The sequence below is a fragment of the Alosa pseudoharengus genome, unplaced genomic scaffold (genome assembly GCF_046254945.1).
Source record: "Alosa pseudoharengus isolate Yale_2024_CS ecotype anadromous, Long Island Sound unplaced genomic scaffold, YU_APseudo_1.1 YU_APseudo_1.1_scf_7, whole genome shotgun sequence".
Taxonomy (NCBI): Eukaryota; Metazoa; Chordata; class Actinopteri; order Clupeiformes; family Clupeidae; genus Alosa; species Alosa pseudoharengus.
In genome coordinates this window covers 37,392,195-37,416,023 of record NW_027468859.1, presented here as the reverse complement: position 1 = coordinate 37,416,023, position 23,829 = coordinate 37,392,195, and the positions used below count along the sequence as shown (strand labels likewise).

General features: G+C 42.0%; 1 protein-coding gene across 2 annotated transcripts; it reads right to left on the bottom strand.

Annotated features, from left to right (window-relative positions):
- Positions 1-858: 858 nt before the first annotated feature.
- Positions 859-21,962, bottom strand: LOC143109646 (ankyrin repeat and SOCS box protein 2-like). 2 transcript variants are annotated; one of them, XM_076272427.1, is made up of 12 exons: positions 21,734-21,962; positions 19,604-19,892; positions 14,464-14,529; positions 9,488-9,610; positions 8,967-9,136; positions 8,584-8,739; positions 6,150-6,395; positions 5,830-6,001; positions 4,802-4,849; positions 3,328-3,898; positions 3,005-3,158; positions 859-2,753 (listed from the first exon to the last, which is right to left on the bottom strand). In XM_076272427.1, exons 2-12 carry the CDS (start codon positions 19,882-19,884, stop codon positions 2,608-2,610), a joined length of 2,133 nt encoding a protein of 710 aa, XP_076128542.1. In that variant the 5' UTR covers positions 19,885-19,892; positions 21,734-21,962; the 3' UTR covers positions 859-2,607. The 2 variants fall into 2 exon arrangements, with proteins under 2 accessions (XP_076128542.1, XP_076128543.1); XM_076272428.1 differs by lacking the exon at positions 4,802-4,849.
- Positions 21,963-23,829: the final 1,867 nt, after the last annotated feature.

The following is a 23,829-nucleotide window of genomic DNA, read 5'->3' as shown; positions in this document are numbered from 1 at the left end:
TGAAGCACAAGGTGAAACCTTACGTGTGCATTTTACTGAATGTTGTTGTATTTGTGCACTGACTAGTTTAATGTATGCTTCTTCATGTATAACCTTGACAAAGGATGTGGCTTCTACAACTATAACCTTGACAAAGGATGTGGCTTCCACACCTGTAACCTTGATGAAGGCTGTGGCTTCTAAACTTATAACCTTGATAAAGGCTGTGGCTTCTACACCTATAACCTTGATGATGACTGTGGCTTCTACACCTATAACCTTGATATAGGCTGTGGCTTCTACACCTATAACCTTAATAAAGGCTGTGGCTTCTACACCTTGATAAATGTTATGCCCCGGGACGTCAGTCCTTAATAAATAAAGCATTAAGAGATCAGAGTGTGTGCTTATCGGTACTTTCTTTTTAAATTGATAACCTCCTGGCCAGCGCCTGTACTTGGGTGTGCATCCCTCCTCCAACCTTTTTCACGCTTCTACACCTTTGACAAGTTTCACTCTGGAAACAATGGACAAGTAGCCCAATGTTGATAGGAAAAGAGGCCCACAGATGCATCCACCAAATGCACACAATATAATTTTGTGTTCATTAGTAATTACTTGCATGACTATGAGGAGACGATCAAATACCAGAGTTTCCAAAATTAGCAGCTGAGAGGAAATTGCATAATCATAACAACTTTGACATGTGTGTCTTCCTGATGTCCTCCATGATATTGGACAGCCATGGCTGTTGTTATTCATGTTATGGGCTCTGGTGCCCCCATCTGGACAGAGTTGGGAGCCACAACTATGCTAAGGATTAACCTCAGCCTGATGAGCAAATTAAGTTATTGTTATTAGTAAATTGCACATCTCAAGTTATCTTTGCTAGGTTTTGTTTATTATATCACACTTGCAAATGTAATAGACAAAACACCAGTACAAATAAAACAGCATTTTTCATGAACAAAATGTCCAAATACCATCCCCAAATATTCCACACAACATTTTCACCAACAAAAAAAACAAAGAAGCAAAAACAATCTACAGTACAAGAAACAATTGAGATGAAGCAGCAGCATGTTTCACTGAATGGTTTCACTGTACACTCAGAATGTAGTACCACTCATTACATTACCTGTCATATTATACAGCTGTAGGCTAATCAATGGTTCAACAATGTTAACTACAATATTTAAGTAATATTGGATATGGGAAGCGTATTGTTATTTGTTTGATATACACATGACATCAACATTTTGGCTAAGCTGTAGCATCCCTTTTTTTGCGGTCTTCACTTTGTCACACATGAGTTATCTCCTAATATGGTCAGGATATCTAAAGCCAGTTGGAAAATGAAGCAGGGAGAGGAAACGGTGCATCTTGTCTTTAGTTGAGCCCCTACCTGGGATTCAACATGGAGGGGCGGTGGTAGTACAGTGGCTAACTTTTGTAGGAGCACTCCACTGGGTGGCAGTAGGGTAGTGCCTAAGTAGTTTGGCTAGCATGCAGTGGCTTGAAAAGTTGTGGGTTCAATTCTTGGCTTCCACCATTGTGCCCTTGAGCAAGGTACTTAACACTGAGTTGCTCTGGGTACAATGGCCTGTTAAATATAATTTACATATTTCAGTTGCTTTAGATAAAAGTGTCTGCTAAATGAATAAACGTACCAAGTGTCCACCTAATTTCTTACAAAAGGGATGCTGGTGCTGAGCTCTTGAATTGCAGCCATGTTGTTTATTCCTAGGCCTGTCTCTAGGCCAGACCAATCAATTTACAACGGAGGGATCGGAAACTATTACACTGAAAAATGCAATGAGGTCAGTAGTTCCACATGATTAACCTGTTTTAATCACTATGTGATTAAAATGGGCAGTTCAATATTTTACGATACATTTAAAATACATACATTTATATCATGTTCTAATATTGAACTATTCAATCAACAGGTCCCACCTAAAGCTGCAGTTGGCAAGATTTGTTTGATCATATTCACTGAAACCGACACTATGCTCCGACAGAACAACATAAATCAGCCGGTTTTAGAAATAAACGGTCCGCACTTCTACCTCCACCTAGAGCCTGTTATTTGTTTTACAAAAATCCACAGCTCCCGGTTCTTCTGGTCCAATTAGAGCAGGGCTGTGTGAGATCTGACTGTCAATTGCAGTCTGGTGCGCACTGACAAGCACAAACTCAATGAGAGGGTGCTCGGTGGTAGTGGGGGAGGGGCATTAGAGTTGTAAACATTCAAAATTTTGGCTAAGTCCCCTCAATCTGTCAGACTTGCCAACTGCAGCTTTAACACATTATTTAAATAACTACAGGCTATGTCAACATTGAGACAACTACTAGTCATCTTTACATTTCTCTGTGCAAAATGTTCACCCTTTACCAACATTACAATACAGATACAGATTCAATCCAGATACCCTCTTTCTCCTTTCTATTTCTTAACAATAAATATTTTTTTATATAAAACAGTGCCATTGTACATTTTAAAATATTCCACAAAGCTACATTCAACTCCTAGCCACACAAAGCTTTCCAACAAAGCAGGATATGCTAAATGGCAGCCAGCTTCACCACTATGACTGAATGACAACAGTCCAGTTGTCCATGTGTTGTTCACAGATCTTCAGTACGGTTTTCATACTTGAGGAATTTTATTAATCTTGGAGGGATGGGAAGCTTGTCGATTTTTTGTAATCTCTTACACCCGATCTGATGCCGTACTCTTATTCTGCACAGGTGCATCAGCGTTCTGGGGGGTTCTGCATGGGCATGAACATGGTTAATTTCTCTCAGGTGGACACACACACACACGCAAAACAAAAGAGTGAAAAATGTGTATCTATGTAGGTATATGGCTGTAAGCAATAAGCATATGGTGCCTCTCCTGAAAGCTGGAATCTTACAGCAACACAAAGTGTGTGTATGTGTGGTGTGTGTGTGTGTGTGTGTGTGTGTGTGTGTGTGTGTGTGTGTGTGTGTGTGTGTGCGCACTATACACCGCATAGCCTACCTGATTTCTCCTTGATGTTTTTCCAGTCACTAAAGCTATCGAGATGTTCAGTGAGTCTAGCGCATAGCTTCACGTTGCCAACATAGTCAAGAAGCACATCTATAATGGGTCCTGCCCATCGGCTAATGGAGGGTGTAGAGATCATCTCACAGAACTGTCATTTTAGAAAGACAAAAAAAAAAAAGTTAATTTTGGAGACCATGTGTTTCCAACTTCTGGTATTTCTGGGCCTATCATTTACAAATGTACCCTTGTCAAGAGCCAGATCAGGTCTAGAGTGAACTTCAATTTACCTTAATCCTCTGTTCCGTTCTCTGCCTTACCTCTATACAGGTGTTCTGTGCTTCCTCCATTCTGTAGTGCAGGTCACGTCTCTCGTCGCCCGTTACCTTGATGGGTGGGTGAACATTGCTCCCATAGGAGCAGTTAAAACAGGACTCCGCATCACAGCCATGGTCCATTAGGTATTTCAGCATAGGCAGGTACTTCATGGCGAACATGACCGTGGCTGGGAAGTTGGTTGGGTAGTTGGGGATGTAGACGTTGACGTCGGCTCCGTGGTCCACCAGCTTGGTGAAAATCTCGATGGAGCCCATACGGATGGAAACCAACACGGGACTTAAGACATCAAGGTTGGGGTTAGCTCCAGCCTCTAGCAGCATGGTTGTGGCCTCGATGTTGTTGTTGAAGACGGCGAAGTAGAGCGCACTGCTGCGCCGGTCCTCATACAACCTGGAGCGGTCCTCTGACAGAGGCGCGTTCACGTCGAAGCCGGCCTCGATCAGGATCTCCAGAACGTCGTCCCGGTCCCGCTCAACAGCCAGGTGGATCGGGCTGATGCCACAGCGCCGGACTCTTTGCCGACTAGTGGCAGGGATCAGCATCTCAATGATACTGGAAGAGACACCATCGGGTCGCAGAGTTAGAGAGCGCATGAGGAAAAGCATGTGAAGAAGAGCTACCAACTGTGTAACGAATCATATAGCCCTGGAATGGCGTGGAACCAGTCCTGATGGCCAGATTAGCCAGATCCTTCACAGAAGTAGTTGTTCTAGGTCGACCTTTAAGCTTTAGCTTGTGCACACAGACATCTGTATAGGGGTATCTTGGTTCCAGCTTGACATAGAGCTCTCCAACTATATACGCCAGCTAAGATAAGCTTCACTAATTAGCATTTGATGTCACTACAGTAGGTTAGAGGGGAATTTAGCTGCAATTATCTAGAATTGAGTTGCAATAATCTGAATAGCGTTTGATGTCATTAGGTTAGAATGGAATTGGCTGCAACAATCTAATCTAGAACATTTATCATTTATTTACCACTTCATGTACATGTATTATTAACACTAAACATTACACCGCACAACTGGATGGTAAAGAGATTAGACAGACGTTTAGCAAAGGGGACATGCCTCTCACTGAATGGGCAGCAGAGGAGGATTAATTAACACTGAAATAAACATAGTTCAGAGAATCATTATGGTTCAATATTACAGACACATCATCTTCCAACAAGAAAAGCTGTAGCAAATACAATAAATATTAGGCGCATCCCTGTTATGATGAAAATCAATCATTAATATATACAATATAAGGGCATTATCATATTAAAACAAAGATACTTTATATAACCAAAGATAAATAAAAAAAAACATGCATTCCTTTAGAAAGCAGTAATAGCAATCTTGCTTTAAAACTATTAGCAGCTAGCTCATGGAAAGTCAGGTTAATGGAACGCTCTTCAATGGCACGACAGCAGGTCTTTCTTACCACCACCAAAACCTGCCATTGACTTACTTAACCGAGTCGATACATTGGCTGGTGTCCTGGCAGAGCAGGTTTACCCTGAAAATAATGCAAGATAGTGATGCACACACACACCAAAAAAATGTGTTGTTTCTGGTTGCTCATTGGTAAGACCTGGGATGATGCCAACAAACTTGAAGCCAAGTTTAATTTGATATACTGTACACAGCCGTTCAAAAGTTTGGAGTCACATAGAAATTTCCATTCCATCCATTACAGGCAGAATACCAGCTGAGATCAGTTGCATTGTTTTTTTTAATCAGGGCAGCAGTTTTCAGATTACATTATGTCCTTACATAATTACAAAAGGGTTCTCCAAGGTTTTCTCAATTAGCCTTTTAAAATGATAGCAGATTAGTAAACAGAATGTGCCTTTGGAACATTGGATAAATGGTTGCTGATAATGGGCAATATAGATATTTACAGTCATTTACATTTCCTTGATGAAAACAAGGACATTTCTAAGTGACTTTAAACTTTTAACGGTAGTGTAAACATTTGGGGATCTGTTGTCAAAAGTAAAACACACATGGACCCAGCTGTGGCGTAACTGGCTGGGGCACCTGCACCGTATGCCGGCGACCTGGGTTCGATTCCCGCCCCGTGGTCCTTTCCGGATCCCACCCTGACTCTCTCTCCCACTCGCTTCCTGTCCTTCTCAACTGTCCTATCACATTAAAGGCTTAAAAAGCCCAAAAATATATACTTAAAAAAAAAGGAAAAGTAAAACACACATGAGAACATGTTGAGTGTTTGCAGCAAGTGAAGTAGTGGAGAGAACACAAGCCTGTCCGGGGATAAATGGTGACTAACTGCAGGTTACACCACCCAAAGGCTGATGTAGTGCCACTGGGGATACAGTGGGGCGTAACTCTCATTATAACCATTATCACTGGCATTTAAGGTCAACAGGCCAAATATTGGTATAAATGGTCAAATTAAAAATAGAATTTACAAGTAGTTTGGAATAGTTTCAAGTTAAAGATAAATGGCTGATGGGTAAAAGTGAAGATGCCTACCCATCATACCCCTTCTCGGCAGCGATATGGATGGGAAGAAGTCCAGTCTTGCCAGGCTTGTTGGCATCTGCCTTTTGGGAGAGGAGGAACTTCACAATATCTTCGTGTCCATTCTTACAGGCCTCGTAGAGAGCGGTGGCGCCGTCTGCTGCTTGGCTGTTTATATCAGCACCTGCAGAGAACAACAACCAATTACCACAGGCTGTTTAAGGACGGCTAAAAATTAATGCTACTGAAAAAACGAGTTTAGTATCTTCTGAATTGACAAAGCATCACCTCAACGAGCTAAACAGTTTGACAAATTAGAGATGGTAGGGTACCATGTTTCAAGAGTAAGCGCAGAATATCCACATGTCCAGCCTGAGCAGCAACAAAGAGCGGTGTGATGCCATACTGGTTGACAATGTTGACTTTTGCCCCGGCTTTCAACAGCATCTCAGCGATCTCCAGATGGTTGTGGCTCACAGTTTCATGCAGGGCTGTCCAGCCCTGGGTGCAAAGCTTGTTTACTGAAGCACCATTGTTCAATAGTATGGCCACCATCTCTGGATTTTCTTTTTCACAAGCTGGAGAAAGAGAAGCATGGCATAGTAATTAAGGCAAGAGTGGTGGTCTAAAAGCTTAAATGAAAATGCAAGATGTTTGGTCAAACAAGCAAAGGTACATGGGGGATGTGTCATCATTAAAGGGACACCAGGCAACGTTTTCGTGTTAATTAATCATCTTTGTAAGTTGGTATATGGTTAAATGACTCATTACAGGGCGAATGAAGACTCTCTCGCCCGCCCCTACTGCCTGTAAGAAGAATATCCCACTTGCAAGTTCGGTGTATCCTACCCACTGACCGAAGCAGGATCAGTTTACATCCTGCATACAGCACAGAGGCAGTCTAACGAAACGCTAGCGACTGTTGCAAACGTGTGTATAATGGCAGAGCCAGCGAAGAAGCAGCGAAAACCCTTGACGGAAGATGCAAAGAAAAGTAAAAGAGCTTCAGACCGAGTGAGGGGGAGTTTCGTAGAGAAAAAGCATCAAGCTTGCCTGGTGTCCCTTTAATGTAAAAGTTTTTTTTCCAGCGAGTTTAAAGGAATACGCCACCCCTAGGTGAAATTGGGTCTCTCCCCGCAGTCCCTAGAGTTGGATGAGTGAGCCAAAGCGTTTTATAGCCGACCCAGCCATTGTCCTAATCTAGAAACGGCCCGGTTAGCTTTAGCTTAGCGTAGTCGCTGTAATCCGGCGCTGCCAGCTAGCATGTCGTTGCAAAAGTGAATCAAATAACTCAAGATTTTTTATAATTATTTCTCGTAACCTGTACATTCACATCGAGTACAAATATCAATGCAAATTAACACGAAGGGATTTACTAGACCAATTTAGATTTGGAACTATTTTCAGGCATAGCACCGGCAAAGCACCGCTGCCAGGCGCAAAGACATCACGCAGCATCTGAAAACCCTCAACTTCACGCAATACACCAGTGTTAGTATTTTGAAGTTAGTTTCACCGAAGGACTACTGGGGAAAAATGGCTACTTGCTGTGTGAAGGGCTGCGGTAACAAGCAGAGGACATACACGAACATAATGTTTCACAGAATTCCAAACCCAGTGGAACGAAGACATCTTTGGCTTGCTGCCCTCGGCATTCCTGCAACAACTCCAGTGGATAAAATCAATCAGTATCGTGTTTGCGAGGAGCATTTCAAACCGGAGGACTACAAAGAGAAAATGCAGTAGGCCTATGCTACGAGAAAAATGCTGTTACATCTGAAAGATACGGCCGTCCCATCCATTTTCAGTACAGAGGCAGAACAGTGTTCATCATCCATGCCTGTAAGTATCATTTCTATCCTTCCTTAGGTTATACGTTGCTAACGTTATAACTGAAACGTTAGTCCGACTCACATTGTCGCTTCCAGTTTTATTGTATAACTTCATTAGGCTGCCGTTTCACCCTATTGACAATATGACGACTTTACCTTTTACCGTTACCTGTCAGTCGGCATGGGTTGGCACACTCCACACTCACACCACCAGTTCGTGTTTGCTCTCGTTCGCTCATCCGACTCGCCTTGACCAGTCGCAACGTCCTCTCTTCCCAGATCTAAAGCTCGCAACTCCTCTTCAGTGAACTCAGGTTCGAAAAGGTAGGGTCTTGGATCTTGGTAGTCGAAGTCATCATCTTCGTCTATCGTGTAATCTTCCATATTCATCGCCATTAGAACTCTTAGAGAAAGCCCACCTGTCAGTGTCAGCCAGCCTAGTAGCAGAGAACTTGGTAGTCACGCTGGTGTATTGCCGGAAGTTGAGGGTTTACAGATGCTGCGTGATGTCTTTGCGCCTGGCAGCGGTGCTTTGCCGGTGCTATGCCCGAAAATAGTTCCAAATCTAAATTGGTCTAGTAAATCCCTTCGTGTTAATTTGCATTGATATTTGTACTCGATGTGAATGTACAGGTTACGAGAAATAATTATAAAAAATCTTGAGTTATTTGATTCACTTTTGCAACGACATGCTAGCTGGCAGCGCCGGATTACAGCGACTACGCTAAGCTAAAGCTAACCGGGCCGTTTCTAGATTAGGACAATGGCTGGGTCGGCTATAAAACGCTTTGGCTCACTCATCCAACTCTAGGGACTGCGGGGAGAGACCCAATTTCACCTAGGGGTGGCGTATTCCTTTAAGTAAACGTAGGTAAGTTGCCCAAAAACACTAGCACTAGTCACAGTATACAGTGGCCTGTATATTCATGGGTACCTTTAAAAAGAGGGGTCTCCTTGTCCTTGTTTTGGATATCAGGGTCAGCACCTCGCTCCAAGAGGCACTCCATGCATCTGGAGAAACCTCTTCCTACTGCCAGCATAAGGGCAGTCTGCTCTTTCAGAGTGCGCTTGTTCAACATTCCAGGTTGAGCTTGGTGAGGAAATGATGGTTATGGTCAGTCATGTATGTGACAAGGGGGAACTTTTATACTGATGACACTTGTGATGGTTGACATGGTGTGGATTGATGATGATGATGATGATGATGGTATTGACAATGATTAAGCAATGTACAGTACATGTATTGAATATCATTGTATATGATTCGACTTGAAGTATGCCACATTCTGGTAACCTAACAACAGTATTCATACTTACCTCCCAGGATAGCCCTGAGACAGTCCACCTGTCCATAATATGCAGCTTCATGCATGGGTATCCATCCTTGTTGATTTGCTTGCAGAAGATTTATATCAGATTTTCTAACCAACGTCCTCACTAATGATGCATCACCGTCCCATATGGCCTTCACCAAGGGCTCTACTACCCTGCGGGGGACAAAGCAGTGTTAAACTCAAGACCAAGGGCTCTACTACCCTGCGTGGGACACAGCAGTGTTGAACTCAAGTCCAAGGGCTCTACTACCCTGCGTGGGACACAGCAGTGTTAAACTCAAGACAACAAGATAGTTGTATTGAACTCTGCTAGTGTTTTGTAAAAAAATGTCTTCATACATTTTTTTGACATGGGCTAGGGGCACATAATATTTAGAATTAAATTATATTGCCGCATTTAAAGCTAACACGTAATGGATCTGGGTAGCATTTAGCCTGGGAGAACCGAGACGAACCTTTGGCAAAAGGATGAATGATGCATGCTTTCTTTAGCAATATACTTACACATCTGGCTCAGGCTCTGTTCTGATGAGAGTCCCATCAAGTCGGCGGTAGGCCACCATTCTCTTCCCATATCCTGTGGTATATTGGCTCACCCAGCTTCCCTCAAGCTCCTGTTTTATATCCCTGATATTCAGGGACGGGCACAGACATTTTGGTTTAAAACAAGTGGGTAGTAGCAAATCTCTGACTCAGGCCTACCAATTTATAAACATGCCCTAAAACTCATACAGATGTTTAATACTCAACAAACTCAACTCAATACTTTACTATTAATTCCCCCTTTCACATATAATGGAGGGCTGTCTGTATCATGAAGATCTATTGGCAAAGAACAAACTAATAGAATAGAATGAATAGTCCTAGTTATTAAATAAGGAGGAACCTACAGTCAAAATGAGGCGGTTACTAGGCTATTAATATTTACGTATATGTATATATACATTTATATTTATATATGTTATATTTATATAAAATTTTTCTCCATGTAAGCCTAAGCTACTGATACATTTGTACATTTTCGTTAACTATGTCTTTTTTCATTGTAATGGAAATATTTTGTTTGCTTTATTACTCTCTGCTTGCAAACAAGCTAATATTTAATGGGAAAATACTGTCTTCATGTTGGCTATGGAGCCTAGATAAATCCAGAGATATGTTCAAGACTTTTTTTATGACTTTTTTTTCTTTTTTATGTTCAAGACTTTTTTTTACCTGCATTGTCAGACAAAATGTGTGCAATGTAGCACATTTTAATAATTTAACATTTAAGGTTCTATTTTAGCGATCTGAAACGCCTGGTCAGAGGCACAAAGTATTAAGGTGTGTCCACATTCGCTAATTTAAAGGAACACGCCACCCAATATCAGTAGTAATATATGTTCTTACTGTACCTTAACTTTCACGAGTTGAGTCATACCTCTCCAGTGTCGGTATGTGCACTCAAACGCTCTGGTGCGCGGCGCGAATGTGTTAGCATGTTGCTATGCTAGCGGGCTCAGACGTAGCCAGACGTAGAAGTAATCAAAAACATCCACGTTTTCCCGACTTAAATACAGTTACACGAGTAGTCTACGGTCAAACAACATGAAACGTGGCGATTTTCCAAGCAAATAAACAGGAGAACTACAATGTGTGGCAATAGCACTTGGGAGTACTTCGACCTAGCATAGTAATATTAATTAACACCTAATTGTAGATCCTATCCACCACAGAGTTTAGAATCCATGCTTGATTGGCCTCCCTCTCCCCTCTGAGTGAGAGAGAGGCACACACACTAGAGATGCGCTGATGGGCTATTATTTCAACCATAACTGCATAGCAAAACTTATCATCCATCCGCCATCCATCAGCACCAAAGTTTTTTGACCAATTTTCAAAACAGCACCCGCCCACCATCCGTTGGTTGTTTTAATGTATATGGGTGATGCAGCGCTGCTGACGTGAGGCTAGAAAGCTCTTGCCTGTTCTAGAAAGACTGATCCAATGCAGCAAATATATTAAAAGGCTAAAGTCCTACATTGGCTATTTTGTAGCCTATCCCCAGAATATCAGCAGCAGTCTCTGTCTCGCAAAACAGTTTCCAAATAAAACGCACATCGGCATGTTGCCTATTCTGCCAGCTTGTGCAAATATATCGTCCAAAATGCTTGATTGCATTGCATTCTCCACATTTTTAGCTAAATTTTCATGTACCACATCAGCATTTCTGTTCAGTGAATCTTTTGTAAATTGCTTTACAGCCCTTGTCAGCAGCCTTCGGCTTGCCTCTTGCCACTATTCACTCCTTGTCTTCCGATGTCATTTCTGAGTCATCTACAGATGTTTACACACATTCACCTCCTTAAACAGAACCAATTTAACGTTGACTTCAACCTGTGTTATATCCTAGATGCCTGGGTTATTTTGTTTCGATATTAGCCTATATATAAAACACATAGTAATTGTAGCCTACCATTCAGGGAATAGGCATTTAAAAGAGAGACAGAGAGTGATATGACTCAGAAATGACATTGGGCTATGGCAGTGCGAGATGTTCATAACTTAAGAGCTAAAACTTCTACAAACTCAATAACATCCACAGCGGAAAAAGAAGGTAACAAAAAATAGTCGGAAAACTTAGATGTGTAAGGCAAGCAAGCAAGTTTGGCGGTTGTTACTTAAAATGTGAACATGCACGTTGCACTGTTGTGCAGTGGACTTTCAGAATGAATGGAGTCGGCGTTTCTTTAATATCGAGGCGCCGTTTGTCCGATCGGCCTGCTGGTATAAAATGAATTGCGCTGTCTGTCTGAAAAAGACGCGCTCTCTTCCCGTGCAGTCAAAATGAATGGGAGTCTTCAGAACAGGCTTGTCATAGTGTCACCCTGACATGACAGTGCGTTAAGTAGCCTATAATGTGAGTGACTTGTTATTTTATCAAGGATTTCTTTCTTTTTGCAAAAAATAAAGTACAATAGGCATTAAGCAGCATGATGAAATGATGTGGCTAGTTGCGTTTTTTATTACAATGATAAAATTGTATAAAGGAAGTGACCGAAGCTGAGGCAAGCCAGGCAATAGGCCTATAGGCCCGACGGTAATTGTAAAGCAATTTACAAAAGATTCACTGAACAAAAATGCTGATGTGGTACATGAAAATTTAGCTAAAAACCTGGAGAATGCAATGCAATCAAGCATTTTGGACGATATATTTGCACAAGCTGGCAGAATAGGCAACATGTGATGTGTGTTTTATTTGGAGACTGTTTTGCGAGACAGAGACTGAGTTTGCTGCTGATATTCTGGGGATAGGCTACAACATAGCCAATGTAGGACTTTAGCCTTTTAATATATTTGCTGCATTGGATCAGTCTTTCTAGAACAGGCAAGAGCTTTCTAGCCTCACTTCAGCAGTGCTGCATCACCCATATACATTAAAACAACCAGCGGATGGTGGGCGGGTGCGGTTTTGAAAATTGGTCAAAAAACTTTGGTGCTGATGGATGGCTGATGGATGATAAGTTTTGCTATGCAGTTATGGTTGAAATAATAGCCCATCAGCGCATCTCTAGTGTGTGTGTGTGCCTCTCTCTCGCTCAGAGGGGAGGGGGAGGCCGATCAAGTATGGATTCTAAACTCTGTGGTGGATAGGATCTACAATTAGGTGTTAACAATACTACTACGCTAGGTCGAAGTACTCCCAAGTGCTATTGCGCCACACATTGTAGTTCTCCGGTTTATTCGCTTGGAAAATCGCCACGTTTCACGTTGCGTGGCCGTAGCATTTCTATCAACTACTCGTGCAACTGTATTTAAGTCGGTAAAACGTGGATGTTTTTGATTACTTCTACGCTTAGTTGCCGTCAAAGCCCGCTAGCATAGCAACATGCTAACACAGTCCAGCCGCGCACCAGAGCGTTTGAGTGCACGTACGGACACGGGAGAGGTATGACTCAACTCGTGAAAGTTAAGGTAAGAACATATATTACTACTGACATTGGGTGGCGTGTTCCTTTAAGGTAAGAACATATATTAGTACTGACATTGGGTGTCGTGTTCCTTTAACAGCATGAATTTATGATCAGTTTTGTTGCCGCATTGTTCAAAAGGGTTGTTCTTATGTTTCTTAATCGTCATGGGTTTGTTTTGGGCATAACTTCCTTTAAATCAATGAGAGTGACATCCAAGATGGCAGCGGGATGCATCGCGAGGCCCTGTGTCTCTCCAGATTTTGCAAATTAGGGGTAATCTGCTTGTTTATTTGAAGTATTTTCGCTAAACATAGTTTAGCGTACATATCGTACAGCCGACAGGAACTTTTGGACATATATGGGTTCCTGCAATCCTAACATCTTTATCAACCAGAGATTGCCAGAACAGCGGGACATACTGTACCAACACCGTCACACTGACTGGAAGTAACGATCAGCCGGGCAGAAAACGTAGAGGTTTGAAAGCTATCTCCGCAGTGACTCTTACTACCAAGCCTTTTCCTCTGAAATGTTTGTTCCCTTAACAAAATGGAGGAACTGCGGCTACGGAACAACACACACAGATTGATTATGGACTGTAACATCATGGTTTTCACAGAAACTTGGCTAAACAACGAAGTACCTAACAGTGGTCTCAAGCTAGCAGGGTGTTGCGTCCTCTGAGCAGACAGAACAGCTGTTGACTCTGGTAAGACCAGAGTTGTGGGTTTGTGCATTTATGTTAAAAAAAATTGATGCACGGGACATTACAATCACCTCAGTCTCTCACCTACAGTCACTGCTCACCTAACCTAGAGTATCTCATGATTAAGTGTAGACCTTTCTATTTGCCCAGAGAGTTTACATCTACAGTTATGATGGCAGTCTATGTCGTGAATGCTAAGCTTGCCACAAAAAACTTCATAATGCTATCAGCAAACAACAGACGTTGCATCCTAAGGCAGCCTTCATTGTCATGGGCGACTTCAACCACTTTAATTTAAAGACTGTTATGCCTTAATTTCATCGAAATGTTTCCTGATCCACAAGAGGAGCCAAGACATTATACCATGTAACATGGCTAATGCGTACAAAGACGTTCCCCTCTCCCACCTGGACAATCTGACCACCTCTCATTAGCCACGTTTACATGGACTTTTTTTTCCAATCAGATTGAAATGAATCTTATGAAAGATTTCAACTGAACTGTTTACATGAACGTTAAATAAACCGACTGGCGTTTATAATCTGCATTTACATAGAACACCCATTTAATCATTTAGAAGCTCCAGGTTGTATTGCCGCCATGGAAACACATTGTTCACATAACTCTTCATTACTACCAGATAGGGAACATCCTAAAGAAAAAATTAACTCCAACAATCGGAGTACCTGTTTACATGGGTGGATTATTTAATCAATCAGATTATCAGAACGGAGTTCACCTCTCTCACCTTTTGTTTTGGCAAGTTAGCTGTACACTTGAGGTACTGGTAGTAGTGAAGTCATCCATTCATCAAGACTCACCTACACAGAGTCCAGCTGGGAGGTATTGTCTGTCTTTCTGAAGTGTCTGCCTGGCTGTGACTGTGACTAGTAGAGAGGGCCCAAGAACGCAACATCAACAACAAACTAATCTCCCGACCCCATGTTTCGTTTTCTTTTTTTATTGCTAATCAATATTTTTTGACAAGGAAGTTGTGTGCAAACAGGAATATATATATATATGGGGGAGGGTCCCTATATATCCAAATACCGATAGTATCGATACAAAATTGGTATTGGTATCGGATCAATACCAGCACGATGGGATTGATCGATACTTTCATTTCAGTTTCTCTTGTCTACGTTCACAATACGTTGCTCCCGTTTCACCAAGGACTACCCTACATTTGTGCAAACACCACTCTTTTTACATCTTGCATGCACACTTTATAAATTATTAAAGGTGCAATAAGCGATTTAACGCGGCCTCTAAGATAAAACATTTTTTATCACATACAGCTAACATCACCTCACCATCCTCTAGCTGCCTGTACCCCGAATACATGGTAAAAAACAAGGTCTCTATGTTCCAAAAACGGCCAAAGAACAACTTGGGCCAACCTTGCCCATAAAAACAAAAAAAGCTGTTCCAGCAAATCACCAACAAGATGTGTGTTTGGGAGAGTTTCAATTACAAGGGAGGGTGGGGGATGGAGTGGCGAATTAGCTATCTGTTTTGTTTGAACATCAACAGAAATTATGTTACCCTGCACCGCTTATAGCACCTTTAACATTGGAACTGTATAGCATATGTTTTCAGAAAATCATTTAGAGGTCATTACACTTTGTTCAAATTCGGCATATTCACATTGTAAACTATGACATGCTGCTCTTTCTTACATAAAAGTATATAAGCTCCTTTTAAAAAATATCGCTATTGGTATCAGTATCGGCAATACTTGTCCTATACATGCCCTAAAATGATTTGTAACATATTCAGATAGATTACTCAAAGTGAGTAACATCCTGTATACATTGGATTACATAAGCATTTTTTTTTTTTTTTTTTGCGGTGGATGAAACAGTTGTTAACAGAGGTTAAGTGAAGTTGTGAGACTCTTACTGTAGCAAAAGTCAACAACCCACAACTTGCTTTACAATGAGGATATATAAGCCTATGTGCTATGAAACACTGTTAATGTCATTGTGTCAAAGAACCTACGACAGTGATGTTTTGTCTGCACATAGGCTAAAATACTACCAAATCCCAAACAAGGTATAAATAGATTTTTTTAGATTGATTTTAACAACACAAGGGGTTGTATCCCTTTTTTGCAGCACACTCTGTCAAGAAACCTAATGTATCACTGGCTTAAAACATGTTGGCTGGGTATAGGCCCTACTGGCCTATACAACAAAACAATTTTTACATTCTTCATTCCTTGAGAGGTTTTTAGTTTTTGTTATCAAAAAACAGTGGGGAAGAGAAAGGAGCCACCTGAGAGATATATATTATGGGCTACATGGTTTGGTTAAAAATGATCTGAATTTGACTTAATGTTATAATGATTTAAAAAGTAATCCCTTAAATCAGTGATCAATGTAACTTTTTCTGAATACCATCCATTTAATTTGTAACTATATTTAAATACAGCAAAATACATATTTTGTACACATACAATACGCAATCCCGTTACGTGCATTCCGTTACTTACCAACACTGTACATTCATAGGGCACCAGGTCACATTATTTATCACACATGTTTAAAAAAAATGCATTTTCCCCTGTGGGCCACTGTTACCTTTCATATTTACAAAATAGTATGACAATCTTATAATCATCGACTTTCATTAAATAAAATTTGGACTGAATTAAATGAAATTATGGACTTTCGTTAAAACCAAAATTTGACAGACAACTGATAATAAAGGACAGTAAATGACAATAAAGGACAACTGATAATAAAGGACAATAAACTTGTCTTTGGACTTGACTGCATGCAGCTGGGGCTACTCCATGTGGCTGAGTCTAGCCACAACAGCATTGTATCCGAGGTCACAGAGTGGAACAGGGTTTAGCTTGTTTTCATCGTGCCCTGCTATTTTTTGCTCAGATGGCATGTGAACGTCTTCCCAGCGCATAGGTGCCAAGACCACTGTGACAGAATGCTCCAGAACAGGTGCTGTGCACGTGGGCTTGTGGGATGCCTTGTCGTGCCTGGCGGTCTGGCCTGGTGTCTGATAACAGTAACTGATATGCGCTGGAGCTTCCAGCCAACTAGCAGTTTAGCAGATGAGTAAGTAAACATGTGTCGCAGGTTAGCATAAGGGGAGAGGTTAATCAGTTAGAATGTTAAGGTAAGTTAAGTTACTTTATTTGACCTGAAAGAAATGTGTCATCTGCATTTAGGGTTTAGTGTGCACACATACACTAATACCTAGTGTGTGAGCAGCTACTGTAGCTCACCAAGAGCACACAAACACTGGAAGCACACATACACACCCTGAGCAGTGGGCATGCCCTTGATTCGGTGCCTGGGGAGGGGAGGGGGGTATGCTCAAGGGCACCTCATCCATGCACCCATATGTTTCCTACCAGTCAGGCATACAGTACCACCCTTCAGTTACAAGTCTGATTCCCTAACCAGTAGACCACAGTACAGAGTATCATTCGGAGACCTACAGTACACAATGTTTTTATCTCTGTAGAAATGGGTCATTGCACTGGAATGGCATGGCAAAACATATGATGGTTTCTCTATGTTATTTCTTTTAACTGAAAACTATTTTATTCCTCTGTAAATATTCCTAAACAGATTGTATCGCTGTGCTTCTATTTAGAGTAGTTTGAGAGGTCAAATACAGCCTGGCCAAAAAAAAAGGTCACACACACTAATATTTCATTGGACCACCTTTAGCTTTGATTACGGCACGCATTCGCTGTGGCATCGTTTCCACAAGCTTCTGTAATATCACAACATTTATTTCCTTTCAGCGTTGCATTCATTTTTCGACTTTTCGACTTTTCAAGATCTTGTTATGATGGCGGGAGATTCCTCATTCTTTGGGCACATTACGTCACTGAACCTACACCTGACCAACTGCAGCAACCTCAGATCATAGCACTGCCCCCATGGGCTTGTACGGTACTTGTACTAGGCATGATGGGTGCAACACTTCAGCCGCCTCTCATCTTACCCTGATACGCCCATCACTCTGGAACAGGGTAAATCTGGACTCATCAGACTACATGACCTTCCTCCATTGCTCCAGACGCCTCTCCCTCACAGCTGTTGAAAACATATGCTATACAGTTATTGCATAGGGTGTAGTTAAAGTGAATTCCCTAAATTATAGAATAAAATACATTTCCACAAAGCAGGTTGGACATTGCTTTTGCATTTTGAAAACACTAACACTCTATTGGGGATTATTGGTGAACAGCCTGTGGCATATATATTTTTCAGACAATATGCAGAATCTTTTCATTTAGGAATTTACACAAGCAGCCAGCACACCTCCCTTATTATGTGCAACTGTGTTGCCCCTAGCAGTGATCTGCTGCTTGGACTCTTCATAGGAGTTCATTACTAGGCTATATAACCTGTTCCTCCTTGTGCGTGAAATAAACTGCTCAGATCGATCCATTATGTAAAGGTGAGTAAAATGATGCGATAAACGCCCTTTTTATGGGAACGCGCATTGAAACTAAAGAGGAAAACCTGGCTTGACAAATTTACTCGGAAGTGAGCTTCGTGGTACCATTTACTGTAACTCTGATTGAGAGTTTCATATTTTTCGATCCAGGTTATCCAAAGAAAGTCTGGGTATGTTCAGCGCGCTCCATAGTACTGTATACCCCCACTGGTCATGATGGACCGCAGTCTCCTGCCAGAGGGGAGTGTCTCAAAAAGACTGTGTCTGGGGTGGGATGGGTCTGCAGCAATCTTTCCTGCCCGCCTCAGGGTCCTGGAGGTGTACTGACTTTGAAGAGAAGGCAGGCTGCAGCCAATCACTCTCTCAGCAGAGCAAATGATGCGCTGCAGTCTTCCCCTGTCCTTGGCAGTGGCAACAGCATACCAGATGGAGATGGAGGAGGTGAGGATGGATATGATGGTAGAGTAGAAGTGCACAATCATCAACTTTGGCAGGTTGAATTTCCTCATCTACCGCAAGAAGAACATCCTCTGGTGTGCTTTTTTGATGAGGGAGCTGATGTTATGCTCCCAATTCAGATCATGCGAGATGATGGTTCCCCGGAAGCGGAGGGACTCCACAGTGTTCACTGGGATGTCATGGAGTATAATGGGGGCTAGTGAGGCTGGATTCCTCTTGAAGTCCACAACTATCTCCACAGTTTTGGTAGCATTTAGCTCTAGATTGTTGTCACTGCACCAGGTTAACAGAATGTCAATCTCTCTCCTGTAGACAGACTCATCTCCTCTAGAAGTGAGTCCAATAAGGGTGGTGTCATCGACAAACTTTAGGAGCTTGACAGACTTGTGACTGGAGGTGCAGTGGTTAGTGTACAGGGAGAAGAGCAGCGGCAGAGACACGCCTGCCCATCCTCACATGTTGCTTCCTGCCAGACAGGAAGTCAATGATCCACCTGCAGGTGGGATCAGGCACATTCAGCTGGTAGAGCCTGTCCTGCAACCGAGCTGGGATGATGGTGTTGAAGGCCGAACTAAGTCCACAAAGAGTATCCTGGCATAGGTGCCTGCACAATCCAAGCACTGGAGGATGTGCCATATTGACTGCATCGTCCACAAATCTATTGGCTCTATAGGCAAATTACAGGGGATCCAGGTGGGGCAATGGGACAGTCCTCTACCTTTGTTCTACCATCTTGAGCAACCAAGGGGCCATCAACCAGTGCAGTCCAGACATGCCTGCAGAGCCTCCACAGCCTCATTTGTACACTCATTTGTCCAGCATAAATATATACAGTACATGTAAAAGAACTTACATTACTGAGTGCAGTATTAACATTGGCCAGATCTTTCTAATAACTGCTATTTTGTGATCATTGTGTGTAACACGTTTGGCTGAGAAGATAATATAGCTCAAACAGCATAAAGAACACTGAGTCATCGTTTAAGTGCCGTTCACACCAAGAACGATATAGTTAAAGTTATCTTTATAGTTATCGTTCTTGGTCTGAACGACCCTTCATAGTACCTGGGAGGGTTGGATGGGCAGGGCGGAGGCTCAGGCTCATTTGCAGGAATCCGGGCAGGGGGACGCCGTCTGATGACCGCATTCGGCCTGGCTGGAGGTGCCGCTGTTTGGGGAGCCCTGGGGGGTTCAGCTGCGGGCGTGGAGGTGCACCCTTCCATCAAGCTGCGTTCAATAGCCAGCTGTAGAAGCTGATCATCAGACATGTTACTGTACAAGCTGTAGTCTTCAAAGCCCAGTGTTGAGCCCGAGGAGCTGGGCATGGAGACACTGGCAGACGCCATGATGCACCCTGGAAAAGGAACAGAGCAGAGACACACAGGCTAATTATGTGTAAATCAGTGTTGTTTTTGTATTCCAGAATTGAATTGACCCTGGTCTGCGATTGTTTTTCAGTCACTTTATTTTCAGTAAGCTGCCATCTTGTCTTACACATGAGACATTTGTAATATTTGATCTGGTTTATTATGACCGCCGCTAGCGTAGGGATTGTCAACGTTTTTTTCCCCTCGCTGGGCCTCCCGAAACACAAAAAAAAATCCTAAATTACTACCTGAACAGTGGTACTGAGGATGACAGCATTTCTTATGGTATGTTGGTCTCAAGTGCCCGCATCAACCGGGCCCATAACCACTCCACTCATTTGTGATTTAAACCCCCCCCCCCAGGTAAAATATGAAAATGCAATTTTATACTGCTTTAATCGCCCCATCTTCAGTTGTGATATTCTGAACTTCACCAAATTCCATGTGTATGGTTAACCTGACATCCATGGGGGCATGCCAAGTTTCGGGTAATTTCATCCATGCGGTGTGCATAAAATAATTAGACCCATTGATGGTGGTGTTGAGCGAAGGGTTGCTGGTAGAGGATGATGAGGAGAGGAGCTACAAGGCAGGACTGTCTCACTCTCTCTCACACACACACAAACACATAAACACATCCACACGCACAGACACACACACACACAGGCACATACACATTCACACAAACATGTATGTGTCACAAGGTCGGTTCGTTCACCGCTCACGGGCCTCGAACCCGCCACCTTGACACACACACCGGCATGGGAGACGAACGCTCTAACCACTGAGCTAAAAGCCCAAGCTCCCAACTCAGCAGTTAGAAGTGTTCTTAAGGTTAGGGCTGTGAGGATTTACACGGGCAACTAGCATTGCTAGCTCAGTCTGCCTCCGTTACATATGCATAAACACACACGCATGCACACACATTCACACGCAGACACACACACACATTTTCATACATAAACACATACACACGCATGCACACACACACACACATCCACACACACAGACACACATTTCCATACATAAACACATACACACACACAGGCATACACACACTCACACATACACATGTACGTACATACACACACACAAAGGCACGCACAAGCATACAAAAAAGTTGCAAGAGTAGGGGATGGAAGAGGAGATGGAGACAAATTGACAAACATTTATTTTCGCAGAGAGGACGTACAGGACTGAGCAGTGGTCATATTTTGTACCGCTATACGGTACATCTAGTATTTGTCTATACCCCATGAACTTTCAGGAGATGTTATCAGAATCAGATGCACTGATGGAAACACAAAATATCATTTGAAAGCCAAAGGAGTCACATGCTGAAATTTGCACAAAGTCATTGGATGTGTCTTGACTGTTGCTTTGACAGATTAAGTGCTCTGAAATCCAGCCTGCATTCCAGCTAATCTTGCTTTCCCACCCTCACTGTATAAAAATAGACCTTTGCAAAGTACAGCACACAAATATAGCCTGCATCATACTACAAATACATTTCAAGGAAATCTATGGAAAAAGTTCAGTAATAATATGAAATCAAATGATATGTATTGACTGATTGAAGCACCCACTCCACTCCAAGATCATGGTGTGACTTTTGCAGTGGTGCCAACATTTAATTATTTTATTTATCAATGAACCAAAGGTGTTAGCAAACATATAACTCTCCACAGTTTTAGAATCATATTAGCAGACATATCACCATGCCTTAACACCAGCTCAGAATAAAAGGACACATCTCTGAGCTCATAAGTGCAGAATGCAAGACAGAGCAGGTCATACGAGGAGCAACACGTAAGTGAATAACACTTACCCTCTCCTCCTGGCAGAAGATTTCTTGTATGTTTTTTCCGTCAGCAATACCCACTGCTGCCGTTCTTGTTGGCGTTTTTCCCCCCCCTGTAAACACTCCTTGCTCCTGAAAACAGCTGTTGAGTTTCCTTTTGTACAACAGGGTCTCAGTGTGTTTATGTCATATCTCCAGAGCGTGTGCATTGTGGGCAATGGTGAGATGTCCAAGTCTGGTTTTTTTTTTGGAAACCTCTTAGCTCGGGTTGCTTAGAGGGGCTGGTGGCCTACTTAGTGGTGCAGCAGGGGACTCACCCAGACAGTGCTGCTATGCCCAGCCACCCCCCCCCCCCTTTCACCCTCAACAGGGAAATACCTCTTGGTAGTTAAAGGGTTAGAAAGTCACAAGAGTGAAGACTTATACTGACATATAACCACAGGTGCCTGAGAAACACTGGCTGTACTTTCCTATGGCAGCCACATGGTTTCGTGATATCATTCCGGCCTCATTTCATCTGTGAGACTTTAATGGCTTGCATATGTTTCGTCTTTAATATCTGTGGATGTCTTATTGAGTTTCAAATAGATCAAAGTACATAAACGCCAAGGGAAGACAAACACATAGTGTAAATGCCTGATCTGTATTTATAGACAAACAAATGTATGCAGGGAGGTCAGATTTATAAGCAAGGGTGTGCTCTTTCTTTCTTCTGAATCGTTTGGTCATTCTGCAGTGGCTGGGGAAGGGTCTTTGTAGTCACAGTTATACATGTTCAAAAGAACACACACATTGTAAAAAGATTTAAACATGTAACATTTCATATTTATGTTGCATAAGGTAAGGTAATAGTTACATATAAGTTATCATCTTCTCCTGTAGTGTCATTGAAATTTATGTCACTGAAGAGACCCATCATAGTGAGTGGAGAGAAGTGGCCCCTGGGGACCAAACCGAATGTTTCCATTTAGTGACTAAGGGCCCTATTTTTGTTGTCTAAAACGCATGATCACTAGTCAAAAGCTTATTTAAATTTAGTAGGATGTCCAGTCCACATTGGGAGTTTTTTCATTATCAACAAGGCGTTCCTTTCTTAAGCAGTCATGGGTGTGTCTTGGGCGTAACATCATTCAAACCAATGAGAATGACATCTGTCATTCCCTTTAACAGCGCAACTTCAAACAGCGCATCGGTATTGATAGTAAGTTGCGCATTTGAAGTAATCTGCTTGCACACGAGACCATATGGAAATCATAATGGATTACGTTATGTTAAGGTCAAAAAACTGTTAAGGGTTCCTTTAATGTATTTCGGCAAGTACATTTTAAACTGCTATAATGTAATTCCCTGATTTTCCGTCTCTTTGCCCCAAAAATGGTAAAATTCCCTGACTTGACTTTCCAAAATTCCATAATATTTCACAAATGTTACTTGTGTAGCCCAGTGCTTATCTAGTGCATCATGATGAGAGATTTGTTTACAAATTACAGCAATAAATGAATATTGTCATGCAATTTTTGACATGATAATATTCATATCATGCCATTTTTGGCAATTTTTACATATATACAATTTCTGAAAGCCTGCCTGTGTGCTATGGGGTTGTATGACATCGTAGCCTTTCTAATTTTGAGGGGCAACCTGATTCTAGGTTAACAGGCATATGACCTTCTTTTGGTATGGCAGCAATGGAGACATTTTGGTCCCTGAAATGTTTTGACACTAACATGTTGTATTTTTATAGCTGGAGACATTACTCAGATATGAGACCAAGAGTTTAACCGTCGCAACAGTAGCAGCAGTAACAAGTCAGGTAAATGTCATTATAAGTGAGGGCACTTTCAGTCACCCCAAATACATGGTGCAACTCAAGATGGTAATACAGTTATGTGCAGAATAATAGCAGTGTGTTTTAAAAAAATCAATAAAGCTCAAAATCCTTAGAATAGCTGTTAATAATAATTAACTAAATAATATAATATCAATGCATTGGAAACACTGCACATTCAATTTCAAATCAAAACATGACCGAAATTGATCAAGTTTGTGTTATACCTTTACAGAAAGTGAAGAAAAAGGAATGTTAGGCTGTTCAAAAAAATAGCAGTGTTTGCATTTTTCTT

Bases quoted from the DNA above. Each gene is read 5' to 3' on its own strand.
- LOC143109646 (XM_076272427.1), bottom strand. From the start codon at position 19,884: ATGGCGTCTGCCAGTGTCTCCATGCCCAGCTCCTCGGGCTCAACACTG. The intron at 14,530-19,603 runs GTACTATGAAGG...CCTCTCTACTAG, and splicing joins TGCCCATCCAACCCTCCCAG to TCACAGTCACAGCCAGGCAG. The intron at 3,899-4,801 runs GTAAGTCAATGG...TGTCTCTTCCAG, and splicing joins CAATGTATCGACTCGGTTAA to TATCATTGAGATGCTGATCC.